The 25,594-nt window shown below is 41.5% G+C and overlaps 1 protein-coding gene across 1 annotated transcript in view; it reads left to right on the top strand.

Moving 5' to 3' along the window:
- Window positions 1-3,151: 3,151 nt before the first annotated feature.
- LOC135421547 (connector enhancer of kinase suppressor of ras 2-like) overlaps window positions 3,152-25,594 on the top strand; it is a 172,691-nt gene continuing 150,248 nt past the window's right edge. Inside the window, exon 1 of the mRNA XM_064670139.1 lies at window positions 3,152-3,450. Within this exon, the coding sequence (XP_064526209.1) occupies window positions 3,384-3,450 (67 nt within the window). The 5' untranslated portion in view covers window positions 3,152-3,383. The remainder of the gene's footprint in view (window positions 3,451-25,594) is intronic.

Below are 25,594 nucleotides of genomic sequence, written 5' to 3'. Positions count from 1 at the left end.
GATTGGGGGATAGATCTGAGCAGAAGCCTTGCACTAAACGGGCAGAAAAACACATGGAATAGCTTTAGGGATTACAGATTACAGAGCTTTGCTTATTTTTTTTTTTAAAGTTCCCTGTTTGGTGACTTTTGAAACCTGATTTCACTACAGTGGCCTATGGCTGACAAGAACTGTGAAGGAGGTGGTTTCACTCCAGCACGGCTTTGTTTGGAACCTGTCAGGAATGAGGGCAGTGGCTCAGTGCAATGGGTGGCACATTCCATGGTTACTCATTTCAAAGTCATTACCTCAGCTGGCACAATGCATTAAAAAGGGCTCTGAACTGCCTTGAACCGTGGTTCAGGAATAGCCTGAACACATCTCGCCTCTGTTTGGCCTCAGCTCTTGCTCAGTTGGATCCATTCCTGAATCCCGTGGTCCATCACAGGCTCCTTTTCTGATCCAGACAAGGCTTCTCATGTTCTGTGACATTCTCGTGGGTGGGAGGAATAAATCTTTCTTGAAACAACAAAACAAGAAGCAGAGGAAATGCCCAGGTACCACCATCCATGGGCTGCCACGATGACAATGCCATGGGAGGAGTTGAAGGAACATTTCTCTGGGGTTGGAGGGATTAGTGACAAAGCAGGGCCATGTGCACTGGTCTCTGCAATGGAGAATGAAGCTGAATTAATCATCTGCTCAGGAAAGAGAGAAACAGAGTTGCTGTTTTTAACAGATGTAAATATTTTATTCCATGTAGAACAAAAAATAGACAGTTGTCCTGAAGGTTGCAGAAACCCAAAATACAGACAAACCATGACTAGTACTACTAATAAAGAAGTCACAGATTATCTGATAGCCAAGTTCTTTCAGATAAATTATAGTTACTACCTGAACTAAAACCATAGCAGCCTGAATAAAGGAAAATGCAAACCATCGTTGTCAGGAGGAGCTTCAGTAACAGGACACAAAAGACTTAGAAAGTTCTCATCCTGGAAAGAGAAGTCCTGATTCCAAAATAATAATTTTGGACCTCTTTTGTCATCCAAGGACAATTCAAATGAGTGGAAGTATGCTCACTGACACTGATGGGCTTTGAATTCAGGCTCCATCCTCTTTCAAAAATATGTCAGAATATATAAAAAAGTCTGCCTAGTCAAGCCCGGGTAGGAAATGTGAGACAAAAGGGCATTGACATAATGTCTGTCAAATGACAGGAATTGGGGAAACAGTCCAAACAATCATGAATGAAGATTTTTTCATGTCATGGCTAGGCTTTGTGAACAAAGATTTGGGATTTTTTTTTCATGTAATTGTGTCAAAATACCAAGCTCACAGCCAACATAGCTTCTCTCAAATTCTTCCATGCTTGTATTGAACTTAAATTAAGAATTTTAAGAAAGAATAGCCCCAAAACAACTTGTACAATTTCCAATAGCTAATAGAAATATTTATTCTCAATTCTGGCCCACTACTGCCTAAAAAGAGAAATATTGTGCCTTTGAAAGCTTTGCCATTATTATGTCCATTGTAAACAGCTATTTGGACAGAACTAAAGCTACTGAAAGTGGTCTCCCAAAACTCAGAGAGGAAGCTGACATGCTGTTCAGCCTTCTTGGAGAATTGATGTGAATCCTTTTGTAAAGGAGATCTGTGCTCTGAGCACTCCAACTGCATCACAGAATACTAATCACACTATTTCCCAAAGCAAAAGAAAAATAAAAAAGGTTAGAGTGCATCAGTGAGCTGAGAATGGTACAGCTCTTTGGAGACATTATGGGAGGGGGGGAAAGGGGAGGCCTGTCTGCATCCTTAACTGTATAAACAAGAATCCTGAAGGGTAGAGCATGCACTGCCAGAGGGCAGGGTTAGATGGGATACTGGGAAGGAATTCCTGGCTGTGAGGGTGATGAAGCCCTGGCCCAGGTTGCCCAGAGAAGCTGTGGCTGTCCCTGGATCCCTGGAAGTGTCCAAGGCCAGGTAGGACAGGGTTTGGAGCGACCTGGGATAGTGGAAGATGTCCCTGCCCATGGCAGGGGGACGGAACTGGATGATTTTAAGGTCCCTCCCAACCCAAATCATCCTGTGAATATCTGTGAAATATTCATTTGTATTTCCTGTTCTCCCGTATGGATGGGAAACAGAGGACAGATCTCAGCCTGTGTACTTTAACCCAGCCCCAGTGGAGGGGAGCAGACATGGGAACAGCATCATCCTCTTCCCCTGATGTGCTGGGGGAACTCAGAGCAGCGTGGGAAGAAAAGGGCACAGAGGAAAGATCACTGAAGAGAAAGGTGGAACTGCTTTGTTCTGCCTTTTTTTCTGGAATCTGAGTTTTTCCCCCTGACATAAAAGAGTAGGGATGCAGATCTCAGACAATGGATCAGAGTCAGAATGCACCTCCTGAACCACAGGATGTAAAACTTGTGCTGCAGGAGGTGCAGAGAGTCACAAATGGGGCTGAAAAAACGCTGCTTGGCACATCTCAGTAAAAGGTTTCACCTTTATCTGTCAGAAAGGTACTAAACTTCAGGATTAGGAATATTTAAAACATTTCTTCCTTCATAACAAAAGGGAGAGATTGACTAGTGGTCCCAGTGCTAAGAGTCAAAATACATGCTGTACTTGTCTATCTAAAGTGATGTAGGAGTACAAATCGACTCCTCAGTGCTGTCATTCTTTCACTACAGAATGAGCAGCTCATAGGGGGAAATATCCTGGCTCTGAACGTGGCCAGAAAAAAAGAGTTTTCTTCCAGTAGTTTTTTTCTTGGGTAAGACTTTTCATACTGTGTTTGACATTCTGAATTGCCTGATTATATAGTGCAAGACTCCAGCAACATTTCGCATTGTGAGGATGGAGCTGCTCAGCATTTTGCCAGATGCCAAGCGATATTCTGATGTTTCTGTCTTCACTTTGAGCTGAGTGACAGTCAGCATATCCACAATGAAGCCAAGACAATCTGCTATCAAGTTACAGTAGTGACATTTTCCCTGATGAAGATCCCAGAGCTCGTTGGAATAAAGCTCCTTAAAACTCGGTGTCTGGAACGGCTCCAGCGTGGCTCGCGCTCGGTGTAATATGCTGATATATTTGTGCCAGAGCAATAAGTGGATCAGTGGGTAGAGCTTTGGTAAGTGAGTCCATACGTACTGCACCATTTCCTGGCTCGCAGCTCCGGGTGTTGCAGGCTGTGTGCAGTGGGGGAGGTGCCAGAGCTGATCAAGCAGTGTAATTTTATACATTACTGAATCAGTGCAGGAGAAACCTGGAGGGACAAAGCATCATCTTCTCTTTGAACTGCACTGTAAAATCCGACAGCTCTCTTAGCCCAGCCATGCTCTGATACGTTTTTCCTCTCCTTTTTCCCCTGATTTTGGTGTGAATGATAAAGTGATCTGATGATGGCTCTCGTTATGGAACCTATTAGCAAGTGGACGCCCAAGCAAGTAGTGGATTGGATGAAAGGTAGGATCATTTATTACCGTGTATTGTCTATACTTTGGATCCTTGCAATTTCCATATCTGCTCTGGCATTCTTTGTTTTGGGAAGAGTTTATTCAGTTGTGATAATCCGTGTGCTGCCTTGCTCAGTAGTTGTTACAGACAGGCTGAGCAGAGGCTGGTTAAGCTGTGCAGCATGTTGTTGGAATTGCTGCCGAGAGCGGAGCGGGATCAGATGCGTTTGTTGGGGAATGCAGACAGAAAGTGTTTGTGTCTCAGGGCTCCATCACTGCCTCTCACAGAGGAACGTCGTGATGTTTGGCTGCTTTAAATTTGCCCTGATTAGGTCTGGTTTGCTCATATCAGGTGATCTGATGCAGTGGCTGTGCAGCACTCGGCTGTAGTTTCGGGTACCACAAGGAGCGTGAGGTGCCCGTGGCTGGACCGAGGGGTCCTGCTCCTTTAGTGACACGTCCTGATGTGTCCAGCCTTCCCAGCTGGGTGTCCAAGGCTCCCGTGTGCCCGTGTGCCGCGGGCACCGTGGACAGAGCAGGGCTGAGCTCGGGGAAACTCGTCGGGATAAGTTGGCAGGAAGGATGATTTCCCTGCACATTCGCAGTTTCCCAACACAGCCGTCAGCTCTGACATGTTGTGCCTGACAATGCTCGGCTGTGCTGCAAACACACCGGGATGGATGGGAGGGGGAAGGGGGGATTGCTCCTGATGATGAGTGGTTTGAATTTCTCCGGCGTGGGGGGGGATGTATTCCCACGGTGGGATGCATTAGTGTTGTTTTACAGAGCTTCTGATGAGCTGTCTGTCTTGGAGACAATTCCTGCCACGGGGGATCTCTGTTACATAAGGACAAGAGGTGCAAATTTGGGGGGTGTGTTACCCGTGCAAATTATTTCTGTAATGTGATTACCAACTTACTGGGGGGCTGAATTGGATGCCCACTGTAATGTCCTTAAAGCTTTCAAAGTGCTGTCATGAATAAGGGAACGGTTCTGATCTCATTTTGCTGAGCTACATTCCCATACTTCCCTGAAACTGGGCTGTTTGGGCGCTCATCAGACACGTTACCAGTATGAGCTAATTATTCTTTTACAGGCACAGAGTATTGGGAAGCAAATGGGATCGAGGGGAATGTATGTACTTTGTTTCTCAGGTGTTTGGGAACTCAGGGTAATTGAGAGGGCTTAAGCAGGTCATTGGGATGGATCCTGAAACCTTCAGATGCAGGATTGATTCTCAGGCTCCGGGGTCATTACCTGATAGCAGATCCTAATGTATGCACAGAGGAGAGCTTTCTGATCCACATCTTTATTTTCAGCACATAAAAGAGTTAAAAAGTTGACAGATCCTTCTGCTTTTTGACTCATTACTTGAATTATAATGTAAATTAAATGTCAAAGTGTGTAGAATACTTGTTGCTACATTTAAAAATACTTCCTGCTACTTTTTTATCCTTTTTACTGCCAACTGGTTACATCCTGGGCAACACTAATCCATGATGTGCAGTGCATGCCGTGGGAAGCAAGAAGGTCATACAAACACAAGGTTTGAAATGTCTGGAGGTGCCTGACAGTAGGATTTCTCTACCAGACTGCATCTCGCATCCATAGGGACGTCTGGAGTAGGCAGGATTGCCAGTGCTGTGCCTCTGGGCTTAGGCATAAATAAGGATAATGCAACGAACATTGGAGTATTTAAAACATCGATATTTTCCTTGGTGACATGAGCTGCAGACCCACAAACAGGGCAGCTGCCCTTTAGTCCATTTTCCCCACACTAATATTACAAACCCCTTTTTTATCCCACTATTCACCTTTTCCAGTGCATAGTTCAGTTGCAGCCAAAGAAAAGACCCGACCCACACAAATGGCAGTGGAGCAGAATTAGTTTAAAACTACTTGTAAATACCTTGCATGGCAAAAAAATTGCCCAGTTGTGGCCCATTTTCCTGTATTTCCCCATGTTCTGTAGCTCAGCTCCATCGGGTACAGTCATCCTGCTCAGTCCATGTGTCAGAGAGGTCCAAGGTCTGCACAGGTAAATTTCAGTGATAAGGTAATTTTTTCTTCTATTCTGAAAGGTACAGTTCTTTGACAACAATAAAGAATACATTGAAGACATTTTAGAAAAATCACCACTTTATGAATGAGCAATATTATCTTTACTATTGATAGCAACATGTTAATAATCAATATAAAAAATATTGCGAGTGTAATATACCTTTTGGGGGGCTTAAAATATATATTCAATATTTTATTTATCTGTACAGATTGTAAATTATAATCTATTTCAGAGGAAAATGAGAGCAATGTGCTTTTTAAACTTGTACTTGGCATAATTATTTAAGCTACTGTAACTTACTTCTAAAATCTCCCAGCAAAGTACACGTTTGAAAGTAACTAGCAGTGAGTACCAGCAACATCAAATAATTATAGAGAAGATGGAAGAAAGCCACAAAAATGATGTTAATGGTTTGAGACCTGGGGACCCAGAATGTGTCCTGGTTACAGTTTGAAATCAGAACCCGAGCCCCCCCCACAAGAGGAGACACCCTTCTGTTCTTTTCCTTAAGGAAATGTTACTTGCCAAAAAAGTAAAAATGGGTAGGCTTAAAGGAACATTATTATGACAAGTTGGCATCTTGTATTTATCCACAGTTGCTCTCTGGGGAGCGCATTCAACTGGAATTCAATTAGGGAACTGCAGCTGATGGTGTGGACAACCTGAAAAGGCCATGCAAGTCTTGAGCAATTGATTCCTGAGGCTCACAGAGGATCTAGAAGTTAAAACTCTGGGTGCTTTTGTGTTAAAGATATTGTCTTTGTACAAAAATACGCTGTCAAGTTTAGCAGTTACACAGCAGAAGGCACTGTGGTCAAAAAGAATATTTTTGAAGGAGCTGAAAACGTTAATTTTGAAGGGATTTTTAACAATAGTTTTCAGTCGCTATTCTTTTCCCCCCCAGATTTTCCAAAGTTTTACTTCAGAAAATGAACAAGCATTTCCCCTGGTACACACTCATTTCTTACATAACTTACATGTTTTCCTGGGGTTATGTACTAAGGACCCAAAAGGTACTTTAAGAAAAACCTTTGCCTTGCTCAAATTCCATTGTGGCCCTGTTGGAAAACAAATATTGACCACAGAACTTGCAAGTGCAGTGAGGATCAGAGTAGTTTCTAATTTGGCCAGTTTTAACTTTAACATATTAATGTGAGTAAATGACAAACTAGACTTTAATATGTATGTTTGGAATGTTTTATCTGGAGACTTTGGTTGCTTTTTGGCCCAGGAACTCAGTGTGAGACTCAGTGACGCTTTGCAGGTTTTCAGTGACCCTCAAAAACCAAAACCCATCTATTTTACCAGGCACTGGGAGTCCTGCACAGAATTTGGGGGCTTGGGGCACACAGAGGAGGTCTGATGTGCTGCTGAATTAATAAAAGCCTGTTAGATTGTGTCTCCATTGTAACTAGAGTCTAAAAGGTACTCTCTGTACTTTTACAACTGAGAGCATTGAAGATGCTGTGCTTCCTAAGGGAAGCAGTTTACAAGTAGGTCATTTAAAATGTGAACTCATTTACGGGGAAGTGACACATCTGTTTAAATAAATACTCACTTTTCAGAGCAGCCCAATGTAATGAAATGAAACACAATGCAGTGAAATACAGCTGTGACTTTCAGAGAATGGAATCTTATTGAACAGCTGAAAATTAAAATGGGAAAGCAGCTATTTCTTAAGTACCTGTAAGTAATAACTCCACACGGAGTCTGGGATTCAAAGTCTTGGGGACTGACAGGTTTGTCTGCCCAAACAGCCTTCAGTGGAGGTTTCTCATCGTGAATGCTCTGCTTTAGACACTCATTTCACAACTGCAAGCCATTTTTTCATCTTTATGTCTAGAATTTCTCCGCTCTCAACAGGAGATGCAGACATGAAAAAATAAAAATTAATTCAGTTGGTAAACTGATTAACTGTGCTGCACTGATCCTGTGCAGAATAATTATATGTTTAGCTGAAGGGTTTTCCTTAGCATGTAATTCCCTGATTTCAGGCTGGCTCATAAAAGAGAAAGGAAGGGAGGGAGGGGGAGCAGGGAAGCTGATGACGTGAGTGGACTTGTTAACATTCCCATCACGCAGGGCTCCGGCAAAGCCCTCTCAGTCTTCCTTTGCTTTTCATTAGATCACTACCTGTTCTGGAGCAATGTGTCATAGCCAGGGAGTCTCCTCTGTTTGCAGGACATAATATTGGTAAAAGCTCAGAATGTACTGGAAACACAGCTAAATATTATGATCTGCTGCAAAAGCAGCCCTGTGGGTGCTGAGCCGGGTGATACCTGGCTGCCCTGACCCCCCTCCTGACCTCAGAATCCCATAATGCAGGAACACAATTCCACAAGATACAATTTGGAACTGGAGTGGATAAGCGAGGTCATACCTTATTTAGAAAAATGCAGGGTTTATAACATCTTTTCAGCTCTTCCCGAAGACAAATGGGTTTGGAAGAGACCTGAGACACCAACGCAGGCGCCCTCAGAATTACTGTTGAATTTCCAAGCAGTTCCAAAGTGAAGGTTTCGTCGTTTTCCTTCTGTTCTCACCAATTTTACAACTGAAACAAACAATTTACTGTTGTGGCTCCCCCCTGGATTCCTGTGTTCCACTGGCACCACGTTTCCAGTTGTCACTAGGAAGCCACTGAAGCAGAACTGGCTGCAATTCCCCTCCGATTCCTCTTACAAGTTTTGGACTTTTATACTTTTTAGTAATTAATTTTGGGAACAACTGTTGAGTGTTGTAAACTGTTCACTTTAAAAGGGTTCAGCAGAGCACAGCTCAGAGTTGACTACTTTGCAATGTCAGTGGTTAAGATCAGGTTTCAGGGAACAGGTTTCCAATGTTCGGGACATTTAAGGGTTGGAATGAACCGTCTGGGCAGGTTTGGCCATTCTGTGTAGGTGGTTTTGAATACAATTAAGAGCTCCAACATCCCTCTGGAAGAGTTTCTCTACCCAGCCTGTCCACAGCAGAGTGTCCTAAGGTCTTCTCAGGGCTTCTACCACCTCAGCAAGATTTTGAGATGGTTTCTCGCATGGGAATGACCCTCGTCTTCGACACGTGAAAACATTCCCGAAGAGATTCCAGCTCTGCCTTCCTCCTGGATATTTCATGGCTTATATCTCCCAGAATACCTGTGGGACAATATGTCTAAAGCTCAAAAAATCTTAGTGCTGTATTTTATGAGGAGCAAACAGCACAGCCTCCTGAGAGCAGAGTTTCAGAGTGTTCATCAGGGTTTCAGCCCCAGCAGCAAACACAGACCTGTCCTACTTTTACTGACACTTTACAAACAGCCCATTCCTTTCAACCTGAGAGGTTAAAATATCATACAGAGCTCAGAGGCCTGGCAGGATAACTAAGAGCTAGTGCCCCCAGGGCTTTGACTATTATCAGTTTGAATTCAACCTGTGCACCACTGGCAGCCTGGAGGGACAAGGAAACCCTTTGCTGAGTCTGTGACTCCAATTTGTGCCTTCCCAGTAGCTGTGCAGTCATGGCTGGGGTCGTGGCCTACACACTGGGTATTGTACAAAGACCTCCCCAGTACTTGTCATACTGCATGGAAATTATTTGGCTGAGGTATTTCTGCATCCCTATCACTGTTACCTCATTTTTACTACCATCTTTTTGAGGACAAATTAAAGACTGGTCTATATATCTTCTAAGAACCAACTGGATTAGCACTATCTCCATAAAAGATTTCAGCAACATTTAGCAATTTAATGGTCTGTATTTATTATCAGGTTATTTAGGAATATATTCTGAAATTTCCCTATCTACAAAGCAGATACATTCAGACCTTTTAAGAAAGGTAATTCTGCTCACAGGGAAAAGTCTGAGCTGAATGAAAGTCTCTCAAGTCACGTTTATCAAGCGTAACTAATCTTCCAGGTCATTATGTAAAGAAATTTGCTTTATTGTCTTGCAGCTTAATATCAGCAGTCAGACACCATTGTCATGCACTGCTGTGTCCTGTAACCTTTACCATGTGTTAAGACACATTATGCAAAATCCCAGCTTTCTCCCAGTTCTGACCATTGCAGGGAGGACAGAGTGGATCAGAGGGGATCAACCTTCTCCAGCTCTCCATTATTTCACAATGTCTCACATTATGAAGCAAAATTCAGAAAGTGGAGGTTCAGGAGTTATATTACAGGATTTACAGGGAGGAAAAAATTATGAGGTTGTATTTGTGAAGAGCTCTAGTGAGGAATCAAAGTGAAATTATTTCTGATTAACTAACACTCCAACAGCTCCAACAGGTGCCCTCGTTGACCCCCTGGAGCAACAAGCTCAGGAGAATTCAAGGCCAATGCAGTGTTTGGGTTTTCCTACTCAAATCCTCTGCCAACTGCTTTCCAGAAAAGATGATTGTAAAAGACCGTGGTGCCTTTTTAGTTCTAACGTAGGTGGTATGTTTAAAATAAAAATGTAGCAGCCTGTAATTTTCTGAAATACATTCAGCTTTATTCCCTACAAACGTGTCCACCTCTTTCATTCTAAAAATCGTACAAAGCCAAGAAAAACTCCACGGGTTTCAGGAGTTCTTAAGGCAGAAACTGTGCTTTCTGTGAGTGTACTGAAACTGCTACAGCTGTAGAAAGGATTCATTGGGTTCCTCTGCTTTCCAGTTTACATGGAAATCTCTGAGTTCAGGCAGGCAGTGGTGTCATCTGACAGCTCAGACTGTCAGTGATCCAATGATCCCTGGAATTAAGGTCTGACTCCTCCAGCTTCCCCTGTTCCCTTTTTGTCTCTCTCCTGTTTATTCCTATTCCCCTCTAGCAGCATTTTCTGGCCTTTTTTCACAAGGAGGTGGGGAGTAACCATCAGATTGCGAGGGAATTCATTAATTTAACATTAAAAATTTCTAGCCTTGCATACCTTGGAGAGATCTCCGTGATTTGGAATTGAACTGCATCCAAAATCCGGGAGAAGGTGGAAACCACCTGCCTCAAGAAGCCAGGCAGAGTTTCTGGGAGCTTTGAGGTGCAAATACTGATGTTCCATTGGTTCTCCATGAAAACCTCCTGTGAATATCCAGGGTGCTTCTCGTTGCTCTTTCAGGCTGGGAAATGTTGCTTCCCTGGGGGTGTGGGGGGGGTAGTTCAACATCTATTTCTGAAATCTTTTCCAGTGGATAGGAACACATCTTACAGCAGCCAGCAATGTGCTGCAGTGGGCACATTCCTAAATCCAGGAAAGACAGATGGAGGAATCTGTTATTGATCACTCAGCATCAAAAATGAGCTCCTAATGAAAATGCCCTAAATTACAGAGCACTGAGGAGAGGTTTTAATTGCCCATTGCCAAGAGATTTGGATTGTTCATTGCCAAGTCACACTGAGAATTTTCCTTAGTTGTACAAAACACGACTTTATGGTTTCCAGAGGAAAAAGACATTTAAAGCAGAGAAAAATCACCTTGAAATTTGCATTTGTGTCATGCAGTTAGAGGGAACAGGCAGAGTAATGTAAGAGAAGTTCAGAACTAATAGAGTTTGAATGTCATATAAAAAGATGGATCCACTGTGGGCAGTAGCTCAGCAATGCTGTTCTTCCAGAAATAAATTTTGGAGGATGAAGAGAGTTAGTGAATAACCCATTTAAAACAACAAATAATTATCTAAGTAATAAAACAGATAAATTATAATAATAAATTGACAGGAAATTTTCACACAGGAAATAAAAAAAGAAGACAGATAATGTTAAAGGATAAGTTAAAAAAATTGTAATTTTCTTAGAAAAATGGAGGCAAACCTTTCTCAAGACTTTCATAAGTGGACTGAAAAACATTAGGAAATGTGGTAAGGAAACCATCACCTGCTGAAAGAAAGCTGCACTGGGGCATCATGTGAGCTATTTCTTGTTTCTCTGACAATTCTCAGGACAAGTTATCAATGGCTTTTGTGGCAGCACAGAAATCATTATTTGCATCTCAGCAATGAGAAAATGCTTTAACCAGGAGCCAAGTTGCTCAAGTGATCGTTCAATGGAAGTGTTTTAATTCAACCTCTGCATCATTCCCAAAGCCATCAATATCATGGAGAATGTGGAAAGAAGCTTTTCTATTCCCTGTTTTCTGGGGGCTGCTCTTTGACTCTTAAGTTCCATGCATTTTATGTCTCTAAGGGTAGTTCTGTAGTTACTTCATTAGTAAGGTCTCTTTTCTGGTGTCAAAATAACACCATTTATTTTTGAAACATTTTGGATATTCCCATTTTCTTTTCTAAACAACTTTTTCAATAGTAGGATGTTGATATTTGAGGAATCCTGGCATTTGAAACAAGTTAATGCCACATAACCCCTGTGCTTTTATCAAAGGCCCTGTTTTTCAAAGGTGTTTAAATATCCAATTAATGTGTTTGATGGATCTCCAGCTCCCATGTCATAGATCCAGGCAGAAATTCCAAATGAAGCCAAGCTGTCTGACTTTTCTGTGTGATGTCAGACTGCCTTGATTCACCCCAGAGCTCTCTGCTTTTCTCTCACCATCTGATGTCACACTTGATTTGAATTGCTGAAAGTCTCATGAAATTATTCTTTCAAATCTCATTAATATCCCATCTTTTGAGGGGTTAATGATAGACAATATTTCAATTTTTGCTTGCAAACTGGCAAGCTGTCACATAAAAGGACAAGATTAAACCTTACAGCAAACTGTGAAGCCGTGTTAGTGCCACCCTGGAACAGTCTCTACTTGTTCTCATAATGAAGTAACCAACAACAGTGAAAGGGTAGAAGAAAATAAATTGCATCTCTGATTAACCCTAGTAGGCATCCATGCCTGCTAACATAATTATTATAATTTTATAGCAGTTCAAGATATACCAGAATAAATTATATGTGTCTCTCAGATCTTCACTAATTCTTCTGGAGCCAGTGGCTTTCTTTACTCCACAGCTACAAGCCCCAAAACATGGTAATGAAGCTCCATGACTAAGCATTCCTTAAATGAAAACAGAATTGGCATATTTTGGGTTTGGGGCAGAGAAAAAACACAGATTTCTCAGGGAAAAAAAAAAAAGGACCATATGGTGAATATGTTAAAACATTGGCCAGCTTACTCTAAGAAAATACATTTTGAAACAGGAACTGTTTCAAAATTCTTCAGAGAGTTAAAAATAAACAAGGTTTCTAAATTGCATCCGAGAGGACAAGGGGGAATGGTCATAAGATGTAGGAAGGCAGGTTTAAATGGGATATTAGAAAGGAATTTTTCTCTGTGAGGGTGGGGAGGCCCTGGCACAGGTTGCCCAGAGAAGCTGTGGCTGCCCCTGGATCCCTGGAAGTGTCCAAGGCCAGGTTGGACAGGGCTTGGAGCAACCTGGGCTAGTGGAAAATGTCCCTGCCCATGGAGGGGGTGGAACTGAATGGTCTTTAAGGTCCCTTCCCACCCAAACCATTCTGGGACTCTGTGATTCCGTGACACAAAAAGCAATGTTTATAAACAGATGCACTGGCACTGGTTTGCAGAACATCAGACTGGGAGTGCATACACTGAGGGAAAGGTAAATGTGGTATTTATGGTTTTTCTAGATTTTTCTAGATCTGTATTAAACCAAGTCATCACGGTGGCATTTGCATTTTTACCCTGATGACAGGGTAAAATGTAAACAGGGTACATGTTCAAGTGATCTAAACAGAGCCCAACAGTCTGAGGTGATAGAAAGCAGTCAAAATGCTTTGAAAAGCGATGTTAAAACCTGTTCCTCCTCCCCTCCTGCAGACAGGGGCAGGTGGATGGCACTGCCTGTTCTTCCTGCACTGAGTGCTTCATTTCTGTTCTAATGGACAATCACATTTCAGTCCTTGCTGGCATTTCAGTGCAGGATGACATTGTCCCTGTGCAGCTTTTACAAGGCAGTTCAGAGCTGCTGAGATCAGAGGCCCTGGGGAAAGGCAGGATCATTATCAGCATCCTGCTGCTGGGAGGTTCTGCTCTTTATCAGATCAGGTAACCTGGGACAAAGCAATATTTACTATCAAAGGCTAATGACAACCTTATCTACCTTGTGGACTATTAACTCTTTTTGTGGCTCTGGTGTCTCCCATATAGCAATATTTAAACATAAAGCTCCAGTGTTCCGTGGTTCAGGGCATTTTTGGATTGCTAAAGTGGCAGGCAGAGTTGGTAGGGACTGCAAGAGACACAAGAACTTCAAGTACAACACAGATAAAGGCTCTGAGTTTTACAGGTAATAAGTATTTCAAGAGCAACGACTCTTAATAATGACAGAGAGACACAGTGAAATGCAGAGAGATGGTAATTAATACCATTAGCATCTGTAACAAAAAGTTTCATTGTGGCTGTTTGCACTTTAGAATTCCAGTCATTGTTCCACAGCACAGGGAAACTGCTCCAGGAAAGATCTGGCTTCACTGGGGAAATCACATCTTCAAGGCTGAAGTGTTTTTGTGCACACATATAGCCCATTAATCAAGGGAAAAAATCGAGGCATGTTATTCATCATATTTGCTGTGTTTGGATTTGAAGTGATGAGAATTATAATAATGATCCTGAGCATTATTATTAAGTAATATGAAGTGGTTCGTCTGCGGGAATAAATACGATTTGGCCTGCGAAGGTTCAGACATCTGGTGCAAGCATATGGGTTGGGAATCATTAGATAATTGTTACAAAAATACAAGAAAAATGTCTTTTTGATGAGAGAATCGAGGCCTTCCGGACGGCTCCATGTGCTTCCCTCTTGAGTGGGAGCTCCTTCCTGCCCGTTGCGCCTCACAGCATTCCCAGAGCACATGTGATGCCTGTCAGGTTACTGGGGTTGCTTGGTTTGAAACATGCTCAGAGTAGCAAACAGCTTTCAGGACTCATTTTTGGAAAATGTTTTAGGTTGCACTGGTTTTCGGGTGGTGAATTGTCCTGTCTCCTAAACATGTGTGTGCTGGGGGTTCCTGTTGCCCTGCGGGGACTCGGTGTGGATTCCCTGAGTACGGATGTTCTGAGCACGGAATCACAAAATGGTTTGGGTTGGAGGGGACATTAAAACTCATCCCATCCCATCCCCTCCATGGGCAGGGACACCTTCCACTAGCCCAGGTTGCTCCAGGCCCTGTCCAACCTGGCCTTGGACACTTCCAGGGATGGGGCAGCCACAGCTTCTCTGGGCAACCTGTGCCAGGGCCTCCCCACCCTCACAGCCAAGACTTTCAGGTCATGTTGGAGAACCTTCTCCTTGTCTAAATCCAAGCCACTCTTACAGATATCTTTGCTAGTTCACATCCTAACTCGTGCCCAAGTAGTAACCAGGAATCACTTATGGATCTGGTCATCATAAACCAACTACTTCCCCACAGGAAAATATCGTATTAACTCTCCATTCCTTTCTTTGTGTATTTTGATTTCATCTCTGATTCTGTTAAGCTAAAATATCTTCACAATTTATTCAACAAATATGACTTACTGCAATCTTCTTTATGCTAAGAATTTAAGAAAAAAGGCCTTGGGCTGCCTGCCATTATTAACATTGAGAATTCCTGCTGTTTCTCAGGTAGCTGTCAGTTCAGCATAAGGAAAAAAGCTAATTATTTTAAGCAGGTCAATCAGGAAGAAAACTGAAATTCTACATAAAGTCATGTGCCCATTGACTTTAGCTGAAATTTTTTGCTGCAGAAGTATGTGGCTGAAAAGGAATCCACTGGTAAAAATACATAGTGCAAATATTTAACAATGTAATCTTATCAGGCTTGAAATTAAAGTGTTGCATGCAAATTAGCTCCTTGATTTGCATCAGGATGAGGCTGAGAAGGATGATGAGGAAAACAAGAAGATGTGAATAAGAGAAAATGAATCAACAGTATGAGGGTAGGTGTCCTTTTTTTTTGATATAACAACATTTTTCTACAGAAAAAGTGGATAAGAATTATAGAAAACTTCTCAGACACCGAGCAAGACATCCTGAGTATTTTTGCTGTGATGTATTCTGTATTTTTATAAAATATTTATTACTTTTAAGAGGCTGAAATTACACTTGGGAGTGTCAAATCCCTTGGAATTCAAAGGCATTTAAATACTACAGTGTATTTACTTATGTTGAAGAAACACTGCTAGATTAAAAACTCAGTAAATTCTATAAAAACATTAATTTCCTGTATCATGTGGTGCCAAAAAAAATTGTATTAAAGGGGAATATTTTACTACCCAGACTACTCTTTCTAGTGTTGAGTGCTTTGGTATTTCATTTATTTTGAAGGATGCAACAGGTTAGAAAATTTGGCTTTGCTACAGTAACAATGGAATTTTTAGTTAGGATGTGCCATCCCTGGAAGTGTCCAAGGCCAGATGGGAGGGGATTTGGAGCAACCTGGGGTAGTGAAAGGTGTCCCTGCCCATGGCAGAGGGTGGGACTGGATGAGTTTTAAGGTGGGACTGGGTGGGCTTTGAGGTCCCTTCCAACCCAAACCATTCTATAATTCGATGATATATTGGAAAAATATATTATAGAATATCCCCACATTCAGGGATATGATGCCTCAAACTGCTACAAATCCAAACTGGTTTAGAAAGGAAAGGATTCTCTCTTATAAAAAGCAAAGGAAAGCCCACTCCTATTATTTTAATCAGATAATTAAAACTGCTTAATTCACCCATGGGTGACATCAACAGCACATGCACTGAGTGATCCACTGAAATCCATGAACCATATCCAGAGTACGGTGTTATTTCATAAATTGTTGTGTCTATGAACAAACAAACTCAACAAATCCGTGGTGCTTGGTGGAACTGATGTGCCCCAATGGCAAAGGCCCTTTTGTACCTTTCTGAACAGAACTAATGTCAAATTTGTTGACTTGCTGAGCCAAACCCAGCGCTGGCTCAGTGAACCTAAAGAGCTCTTGCAGTGATCATTTGTCTGTTCCTGTGTCTCTCCAGACACCTGTGGGCTGAGCTTGGCTCTAATCCCATCACTGAGCTGAGCAGAAATTCCTCCAGCAAACTCTGTATAGGAGAAGTTTTACAATTTTTTCGGTAAATTTTGCTTTCAGTGGTATTAGTTTACATTTTCACTGCTTCAAGAGCCAGATCCTCAAAACTAAACCCGTGTGTTAAACTATACATTAGACATGGTTTTGTTATTTAAATATGCACTACCCGTGTGTTCTTCTTAGAAAAAAATCACCTCATTTTTTTCTTTTGAGAGTATAAAAGGAGTTTTCCCAAAGTTTTCTGAACATCATATGGGCTCCAGCCTCAAAACAGATGCAGATACCGCCAAAAAAAAAAAAAAAAAAAAAAAAAAAAAAAAGAAAAGAAAAGAAAAGAAAAAGGAAAAGCTAATTCAGTTAATAAAGATGATGAACTGTGCTGCATTGATTGCGGCCAGACTGATTACAGACTCGGTTTAAGGTTTTCCTGAGCACGCAGTTCCCTGAGTTCGAGTTGGCTTGGAAAAGGAGGGAGAAGAGAAAGTACAGCTGGGAAGCTGCTGACAGGAACGGGCTCCTCGGCATTTCCTCGGCATTCCCGGCACACGGGGCTCCGGCAAAGCCCTTTCGGTCGCGGTGCTTTTCCTTAAATCACTCCCTGCTTTTGGATTCTCTGCCATTTACATAACACAGACCCTGGCGGTGTTCGAAGTGGGACGGGCACAGCCTGCTTTGGTGTTATCCCTAAAAACAACTCCACTCCAAATCGAGAGAGGAGGAGCAGCAGGCTGAGGAAGACATCAAATAAGGCAGATGGACAATTCTGGAACACCGTGTTTGAAGAGCCAGCTCTTTTGGAAAGAGATAGCTGGGTCTCTGCAATATTCTTTGCAGGAAGTGTTGGCCTAGAATGTTGATCATTTGTGCAAAGATCAAACAAACATCAAAACAAACAAAAATATTTCTTCGTGTGCTCTAAGCCAATAAATGTAGGCACAACCAAGGAGAATTGCAGCAAAATGGAGAATCTTCTGCCACAGAACTCCCTGGAAAAGCTCTGACTGTCATCTGTGTCAAAACTCTTTAGTCTTCCTTTTTGATGTTCCTTTTTTGCAAGGAAATACTGAATTTTAGGCAGAAAATTATTCTGCTAGAACAGCACATCTCAGCTGAACTTCCAGCACCCCTTTGCACGCTGAGCATCTGACACCTCACGGCAAATTCCAACCTTGAACTCTGAAACCTGAGCAGGTATTTAATGACAGACTTTCCTGGGCTTTGCCTGGGTGCCACACTGGGATCTCAGCAGCAGCTGGAGGCTCTGGGCCACGTGGGTGTGGGAGAGGAGCCATGTGAGGTCTGTGTGCCCTTTTTGGAGAGACACAGTGACTCTGGAGGTAGAACAGAGCCAGGAGACACCGTTCTCAGGGCAAGGAGAGCAGGGTATTTTCATATTTCCTTTGAGCTGATGAAAATTATGGTTTCTTTGTGCATTAATTCCAGCTGTGGAACTCCCAGAACTAAAGCCATGGGTAATGTCCAAAACCATAATGATTTCAGGAGGGCATTGCTTCATAGTACCAAGAACCTTGGCAATTTTCCCATTCTGCTATTTCCCATCTTAAAACATGGAAGGGAGAACTCTCTCTTCATGCCCAGTCCTACACTCAGAAAATTTGCTTTAGCAATCTGATGGAGTAAAACTCCTGTGCTTAATTTCTTTTCACTACACAGACTTTAAGACGAAAAATTACACTCAGTGTTTGACATTAACAGAATATGTAAAATGTGCTCATTTCTCTCTTGGCACTCCCTGCATTATAGATTTTAATTAGTTCATGAATCTGGAGAAGGCACTGTTTTTGTGTCTCAGTTCAAAACAGGCTATCAGCCTACCTCTTTTTAACTTGAAGACATGCATATAGTATTTTTTCCCTTTCCCTGTAATAAATATACCAGATAAGATTGTCACTTCACAGACTCCAGCTGTCTGCCCTGCCATGTGCTGATGCTTCTTTGTCAAAAGAAAACTCCAGGCAATCCCCTGTGTTTCTTCATACACTTTATGATACCTCTAATCAGAGAATAGATTTTATAGGAATTTCCATCACATCTCTCCCTCTTGATTCTATTTTTTTCCTGGCTGATGTAATCTCACAGGCTCCCTTTTCTCTTTGTAGGTAGCAGGGAAAAAGAAAAGAGACGAGTGAGAAATTATTCTGACACCTTTTTTCGGGTTTCTACCATTTGTCAGCCCTGCCACTAATGGTTGTTACAAAATTAAAAGGCATAGTTAGAATGTGGAACACTAACACGTACATCTGAGTTACACAATTTTCACTTCAAGTTTCGAATTTCTAACCAGCCTCTCCATTTTAAGTGTTCCAGCAGGAGAAAATGGAAGTAAGCAATTAAAGGGGGGGGTGGGGGGAGGAAGAAGGAATAAAGTTGTGTCAAATTTGATTCCATAAGACATTTTTTTTTTGTTTATTTTACATAGATAGAGTTGCAAGGGCTCGTTCCTCAGTACATTCTGTCTCAGAAGACCGAGTGCTTCAAGCACAGGAAACAGCATCCCAGAATACTCCTAAACACAGACTGATGTGCATGTTCTCTTCCTAAAATGCCTGATCTTGCTCATCCTGAGTTCAGCAGCTGAATTCAGGCTTCCTCAGGGTGTAGCTGAAGCTGAGTCAACTCCTGCAATCCCCAGTTCACGAAGGTCTTCAGAAACACTCCAAAGTCCAGTCAAAGTTGATTTGCTTGGACCAAGAACTGCCTCAAAGGCAAAGTTGGCACGAGAACCCTGTGAAAACACGTGGTTGTTCTGATAGGCAAATACACATCAATTATAGATGGGACCTCCACTTTGCAGAAGAGCACTGCTGTTATGAGCATCACAAAAGTGGTAACACAAAGCTCTGGGGAGAGGCTCCGGCACAGATCGATACGAGCAGCAAGTGGGCTTTTATGAGGGAAGAAGAAATGACAGAAGGATCTTGAGGGGAACCAGGGATAAACAATTGATGTACAAAATAACTTACCTGTGCTGAGAATCAGGAAAAAGTGGATTTCAAATAGCAGAGGACACTGCTCAGAAATAGGGCAGGCTCTGGCATATTGGGGTTGGATTTCTCTGGCAGTCCCCTCGGACACTCGTGGTTGTCCCTCGTGATAGATGACAACTACAGGGAAGGTCAGCTCAGAAAAAACAGGATGAAATGTACTTTTCTCTGTAGGTTTTAAAGACATGTTTTTTCCTGTATCTTAAATGGATATAATTTACCAGTTCCAGAAGAAAAAAAAAAGCAGGTTTAAAGGCAACCTTCAGTACAGTTATAATCCAGTTGGATGCTTTTCTGGGAAGCACTGGCTGGGAAAACAGTATTGTTTACTTCAGATACATCTGGTGCACTGTTGTGGTCAGCAGCTCTCACTGTGTGTCTACAACATCTTCACTGTGGTGCTTTCTTAAATTAATTGGGCTCAATTAGGAACGTTTACCATTCACATTTAATTTCATAAGTATGATTTAGTCAGTTTTCAGGATATGGACTGTATCTCTTTGCATCAGAAATTACCTTTCTCACCAAAAGGACTTTGCTCCGAAGAAATACCTCTGATTTAATACTCTCCTGTAACATTTGGCTCATCTGCCTAAAAAATTAAGATTGGTTTTGCTTACAACTTAAATTCCCAATCATCACGTTACCACTTTGGCAGTTATGATAATTTTTACTGAATTAATTTCCATCTCAAAAAAAGGCCTTTTTTTTCCCCTGACTTTTTAAGCTCTTTTTGGCTGCTGGCAAGAATTCAGTAATGCTTCAGATATTAATGTTTATTTTTTAAATAAGTTTGTCCTTTAGGAAAAAAATGGAAGGTACATCTGACTCCTTAAACACTGTAGGTCTAAATGTTAAGTATGACAGCTGAGAGACCTCTCTTTTTAGTTTTACCCAGTTTAAATTTGAGTTTGTTCAGATGGGTTTTGACCAGTTAATTTGTCTTGACAGCTCTCAGGGTCACATTTAGTTTATCCCCATAGGTGCCTTGTTCTGTAGGAGAATAAAATGCATTTGTCTCATCTACTTGCCTTTGATTTTCATATTTGTGTGAATGGCTTTGAAATCACAAGAATCAAAAGAATTAAATTGAATAAAATGGAAAACAGATTAAATAAAATGTTTTTAGTTCCCCGAAGTGTTGCCTGAAAGATCCCTGGATGGACAAAATGACCACAGAATATACCAAGTGCTGAAAACTTCTGATGTGATTGCACCCATAAAGAAGGAGCATTTCTTCCTTTACTTCATAACCAGTCTCAAATATTTTCACAGGAGTATTTGCATTATGGTTATTGGAACTTCTATGTGTGGGAGGAGGCTCAGTTTGCCTGAAATGATGATATTCCAGCATTGAGGACATCAAGTTACTATAAAGGAAGCAAATCAGGAAAAGCACATGAACTAATAGCAGCTCATTTTAAATTTGTGTGGGCAGAAAGTGTTGTGCTTGCTCTCTAAAAATATATTGAAACCCAAACTAAGCTCTGAGGGCAGAGAAGATCTTTGAGAAAGAGGTGCCTGAAGAGAATGCCTTCCAATGTCACAGCTGTTTTTAAAACAAAGCAAATAATAAGTAGTTTCCTGAACCCGGGCATCTCATGAAGGTTGTGACAACAGAATGGACTGGGCCACACAGTAACTTTGTAGAAGTAAATCCAGGTATTGAGTAAAGTCAAACCAAAGCAAACAGAAGCTGATTGACCTTTCCAAATGTCAGGGGATTTTTCACGCCGTGTGTGTGGGAGTCATTCAGCCACTGCAGCCTTGGCTGGTACTTTCAGCTGTGTTCTTCCACACACAAAGGAGCCTCATTTCCCATGACAGCAAAGTGCACATCAGCACATGCCATGCAAATCACAGCCTCTTCAAACCCTCTCTCTATACAGAGGAATATTCAGCAAATCATCTCTCCTAATAACAGGAGACTCCAGCTGCCGAGGGGTCTGTTACTGTACCACACTTAAAGAATTCACGGTGTCTGCACGTGAGTGTCGGTGACACTGGGAAATACAGTCAGGCTGGAACATAAATTTGAAATACATGACAAAAAACAGCCTTTATCTCATAGCCTTTTCAATGGTTTTCTTTAAAATACTTCTACTCCAAGAGCCCAGACACTTAGAGGGTGTTTCCATCAGGAGGTAAAAGAAGATATAAATGGGTTTATGATGTACAAGTCCCCTGGAACTTAGTGGAGTTCAGGGTCTTGCTCACACAGAAAACATGAACTTCAAGTCAGGTTCCCACTGGCCTGAATCCCACACAAAGTGAACACCTTTCACTTTGAAGCTGGAAGCAAGAGTCAGTGTACTTAATGAAGGACAATCAGTTCAGATCAAGATCACCACAGCAAGCAAACCTTGCAGACTGTGTGTCTGCATGTTTTAAAGGGCAAAAAAAGACCATACAGAGGATAGAAATGACTGGCATTTTTCCAGAATAAATAAGATAGTAAACCCAGTTATATTTGCAAAAAAAATAAAAATAAAAAAGAGAGCATTAGATAAGTATTAAGAATATTGAAAGAGAAGCAGATGCATAATGTATGACTGTGAAAGGTAGTAGGCTCCAACAGTGGCACAATAATCAATAAGATACTGAAAGAGTTGGCTGGGAAGGACAGAAAAAGCAAGATTACATCATGAGGGAGAGATCTTGGCAGTACCTGTGGGGGATTCAACAGCATCATGTTTGCAACTGGAAAAGAACAGACATAAGGTTATGCCTAAATTTATACTTCTGCATTCAGTCCTCAGCCTCTGAACTGGGAAAAGAATGATTTACCTAATACTGAGGGCAATCAGAGACAACTGCATTTAACAAAGCAGTAATAACAGCTGACAACATCAGCCTGCAGAGATCAGGAACTTCTGTCAAGACAGAACTTACAGAAACAACTTTCCGGAATTCAGTCCACTGGTTCTAAGAATGATCCCAGGACAAGCTTTCCTAACTCAGAAACTCCCAGGGGTGAACTGAAGAACTAAAGCTCACTCACTAAAAATGATCTGGATGTATTTATTTCCAGCAGGCACAGTGATTAACATCACAACTTTAAAATGAGAGGCAGCCTGTTAAAAACCACATGAACCCTTCAGGGATCCACGTGCCTCCAGCTGTAAATACCTGCTGGTTTCCACCAGCTGAAGAGGACCCAGTGATCTTGGAGGTCTTTTCCAACCTCAGTGATTCTGTGATTCTGTGACTACAGTTTTGGTAAGCAGCTGCATCTCTGGATCATCAATTCTGAAAATTCTCTGGATGAGTTTGAGCTTTTAATGGTAGGGCTTCTACCCTGGAGGTTTTTGACAGCCTAGTAATAAAATAGCATGTGTATGCTTCTACCCAGAGATGTGGTGGGGGAAGGATGAATAACCTCTGGAAGAGGACAAAGAGACACGATGGAAACCTGATGATCCACCTCTTGGTGCCTCCAACGTGCCACTGAAATGCCAGGAATTTCACATCCATTTCTGGACTCAGATCCTAACTCATTTGGATGATCCTGGATTTTTGCTTTGCTCTTCTCATGAAGGCCATTCCCAAGCTTTCCAGTATCCACACGAACACTGAGAGTACCCGAATTGGTGATGGAAGCTTGGGATCTGACAAGGGTGATCCCTTTTGGTTGGTTTGTCTGAGACAGGGAATTATGGCAAGCGCTGACACAAGAGAGAGCTTTTACACCCAACTGTAATATTTACATAAAATACCAAAGGGAGGAGTGGAAACCCACAGAGGGAGGAAGAGAGGAGGGGGAGCTGAGGGAGGCTGTGCTGGTGGTTTTGTTGGCATTCCAGGTAGAGGCAGTGAATGAGTCCTGAGCAGTCTCAGGCTCAGCAATGACTCACTGTGCTGCCTTCTCTTCAGGAAGAGCAGTGTGCAGGCTGCCTTTCCAGATGTATTTCCCTGGGAGAGGCTATGCAGGAGTCCTGTGAAGACATACCCACTAAACTTCACTGGGATCCTCCAGTCTGACAGATAAAGTGCATGTTTAGATGGCTTTCACAGCTGATTTCAGTCCAGTCCAGCGGGTTACACAGGAAAATTGCTTTCAGCAGCCCTGTCACATCCCATGGCTCAGCAGCCACTCTCCCAGTGAGGTGATGCCATGCAATCAGTGCCTTGATCAGGGCTGGAGCCCTGGAAAGTGTCCCACAGGTTGTGCTGCCATTCTCATGCAGCTCTACCAACAGATCCGCATGATTTATCCAATTAGGAGGTTACTCAAATTAACTTTTTAAAATTAAGTCTGCTGAAAATAAATGGGTCAGTTATTTCCTTTCACACCTTGTTGGCTTCAACCATGTCTCTCTTGGTTTTTGAGGCAGTGAATGAAGAGAGTAATGTGGGTGCTATGAAATGCAAAGTCATGGGCATATGTGGATAATTTATACCAACTCTTTTTGCAAAGCTGAGGTGTAAAACCAAAAGAACAATTTGGTTTTATCAAGGTGTCACAAAAGTAAGGGAAAACTTTTTATTTAATAATTTAAAAGTCCATTGTCTTCTATACCTATGAAATCCAGAAATATAGACAAGTAGCCTGTAAAATAAACTCTCTTTGACAAAACAGAGTTTTCAAAATAACCAGTTTTTTCCTTTCCTTTTGTAGCAACAAAACTACCTACATGTTTATATTAGTTTTGGGCCTAAATCCCCAATATTGCCTTTGAACAGATCTTTTTACCTAACAGAGCTTAAAGTGGCAGCATTTGTAGGATCTTAATTATTACAGGTTATTGCAACAGTGTTATTTCCCATATCCTAATGAGTTATCCTAAAAAGTTAGGAATAAATGATGATCAACATGTGCAAAAAAGACAGGGGGCTTGATGTAAAAGGAGAACTTGAGCTACGAAGAGAAAAGCAAAATAAAATACTGAATGGCAATTTTTCAGTAATTGTTTATAAGCACTTTAATACTGAATCTCATAAAAAAACCCCAATGCTGTAACTTGTTAATAAGGCCAATATCCTTTAGTGAACAATTTCTTAAATTTACAGCTATATATCAGCAACTCCCTTGAATAATGCTGAAGTTAGAAGACCTTCTCTGAGTTAAATCATCTTTATGGAATGGGGTAGAGAAAACAATGAAAATTATGTCTATAACTCGTTATTCTGAGTAAAATAATGTTTGCTTCTGCTAAATGCAGACAAAGTAGTATTTTTGCTTTGATATGCATTCAAATAATGAACTAGATCACATTGATATAAAAAAGAAGTTAAAGTTTTGTGGGTTTAATATGAGGCTAAAAGTATACAGCAATGGATGCATAAATTATGTGAGGTCAGTTTTCAGACAGTAGACTTACTTTCTTCAGTTGCAATATATATATTTACACATGAAATTGTCTTGCTCCTTGGCAGATACAATTATCCTGAACTCCAGTGCTTTCTGCAAAGTTCTTGGCCATGGAAAAACTACCAAAATTATTTAGCAGACAGTGTCTTTTTTCCTCATAAAACTAGAGAAGTAAGATTAAGTGTGTCTTTACTATTTTTGATAATGTCAGTTCCTATTCCATCTTGTTACTCCTGACAGCATGTAAATATTTAATAGCACTCAAAAGGTAACTTGTCTGGAAAGAAGGAACAACATAAATATGTAAGTGAGAGTTGAGTACCGAGCTACTCAGCCTTTGGAAAAAGTCTTACAGTGAACCTCAGTCAGTCCAATACTGTGGTCCTGCCTTATTGAAAACTGCACAGTCACATCCATACCAGAAAGTGAATTAATGTCCTTGGAGTTGCACACAAAAGGACTGTTTCTTGGATTCCTGCAAAGATACATACATACAGACATATATATACATACATTATATAGAGAGAGAGATATATGTGCATCCTTATTTCTCAATATTGCCATACATATTTTTGTTGACAGAGATTAATACACGTGTTCCTGTGATTTGATAAGGTCAAAACTTTTATCTGCTCTCTTTTAAATGAGGCAGATTCAATTATAGACATGCCAGCACAACCTGACTGATCCTCAGGCAAATACATTTGGGTTTGTCTAAGTTTCCCACCATTTTAGCATGAGGATTTGCAGTTTTTACCTCTCTCCAGTGCACTTCTTCCACATGAGATGGGATCTTCCTGTCTTTTCCTATTCTATTTGATCAA

Source organism: Pseudopipra pipra, chromosome 13, assembly GCF_036250125.1.
Source record: "Pseudopipra pipra isolate bDixPip1 chromosome 13, bDixPip1.hap1, whole genome shotgun sequence".
NCBI lineage: Eukaryota > Metazoa > Chordata > Aves > Passeriformes > Pipridae > Pseudopipra > Pseudopipra pipra.
The sequence above is the reverse complement of the archived record's forward strand: the minus strand, read 5'-3'. Positions and strand labels throughout refer to the sequence as shown.